Source organism: Eimeria mitis, genomic scaffold (assembly GCF_000499745.2).
Source record: "Eimeria mitis Houghton genomic scaffold, Emh_scaff14261, whole genome shotgun sequence".
NCBI lineage: Eukaryota > Apicomplexa > Conoidasida > Eucoccidiorida > Eimeriidae > Eimeria > Eimeria mitis.
In genome coordinates, this window is record NW_024013900.1 from 1 (window position 1) to 627 (window position 627).

Below are 627 nucleotides of genomic sequence, written 5' to 3' on the forward strand. Positions count from 1 at the left end.
ACAGCAACAGCAAAATGAAGACAGTATCGTCGTTGTATAGAAATGAAAGGCAAAGGGAATTCAGCCGCTGCCTGAGCATCGCTCGTCAGACAGAAGAAAATGCAGCAAATATAGCGGAGGAGACCGCATTGGTAGTTGCAGTGCCCTCAGACGGAACTGAGACAGATGTATGGGCTGAGGATTCCGCAAAAGAAGAAAAAGAAGAAGATATATTTCATTCATCTCATTTGCATGAACATGGCGCTGAAGACGAGGACATCGTCACCGAGCAGGAACAAGGAGCAGAAACAAACAAAGAAGAGGAACTCAATGACACCCTTAAAGACTTCCTTGATTGCATCAAACAGGTTAAAGGAACTGTTACAGAGGATGTGCAGGCAGTTAGCCGTGAGCTGGCAAAACACTCCGTTGGCGTTACCTCTGCGAAATCTTTTGCTGAGCTGCAGCACCACGTCAACGAGATCGTCCAACTAAGTGGTCCCGAGGTGAGCATAACTAAATAATTATAAATTAATATTATTTTTATTGTTATCATTATAACAGTTTATTATTTAAAGAAATACTATCCCCTGCCTCATTCGAGCCTTCAGCAAGTCTACAGGGGAGAGCGGGCCGTGACACTGCACT

General features: G+C 44.2%; 1 protein-coding gene across 1 annotated transcript; it reads left to right on the forward strand.

Moving 5' to 3' along the window:
• Nucleotides 1–14: 14 nt before the first annotated feature.
• EMH_0000710 (uncharacterized protein) lies at nt 15–503 on the forward strand (the record flags this gene model as incomplete). Its single annotated transcript, XM_038022282.1, has 1 exon — nt 15–503. One exon carries the CDS (start codon nt 15–17, stop codon nt 501–503), a length of 489 nt encoding a protein of 162 aa, XP_037878136.1.
• Nucleotides 504–627: the final 124 nt, after the last annotated feature.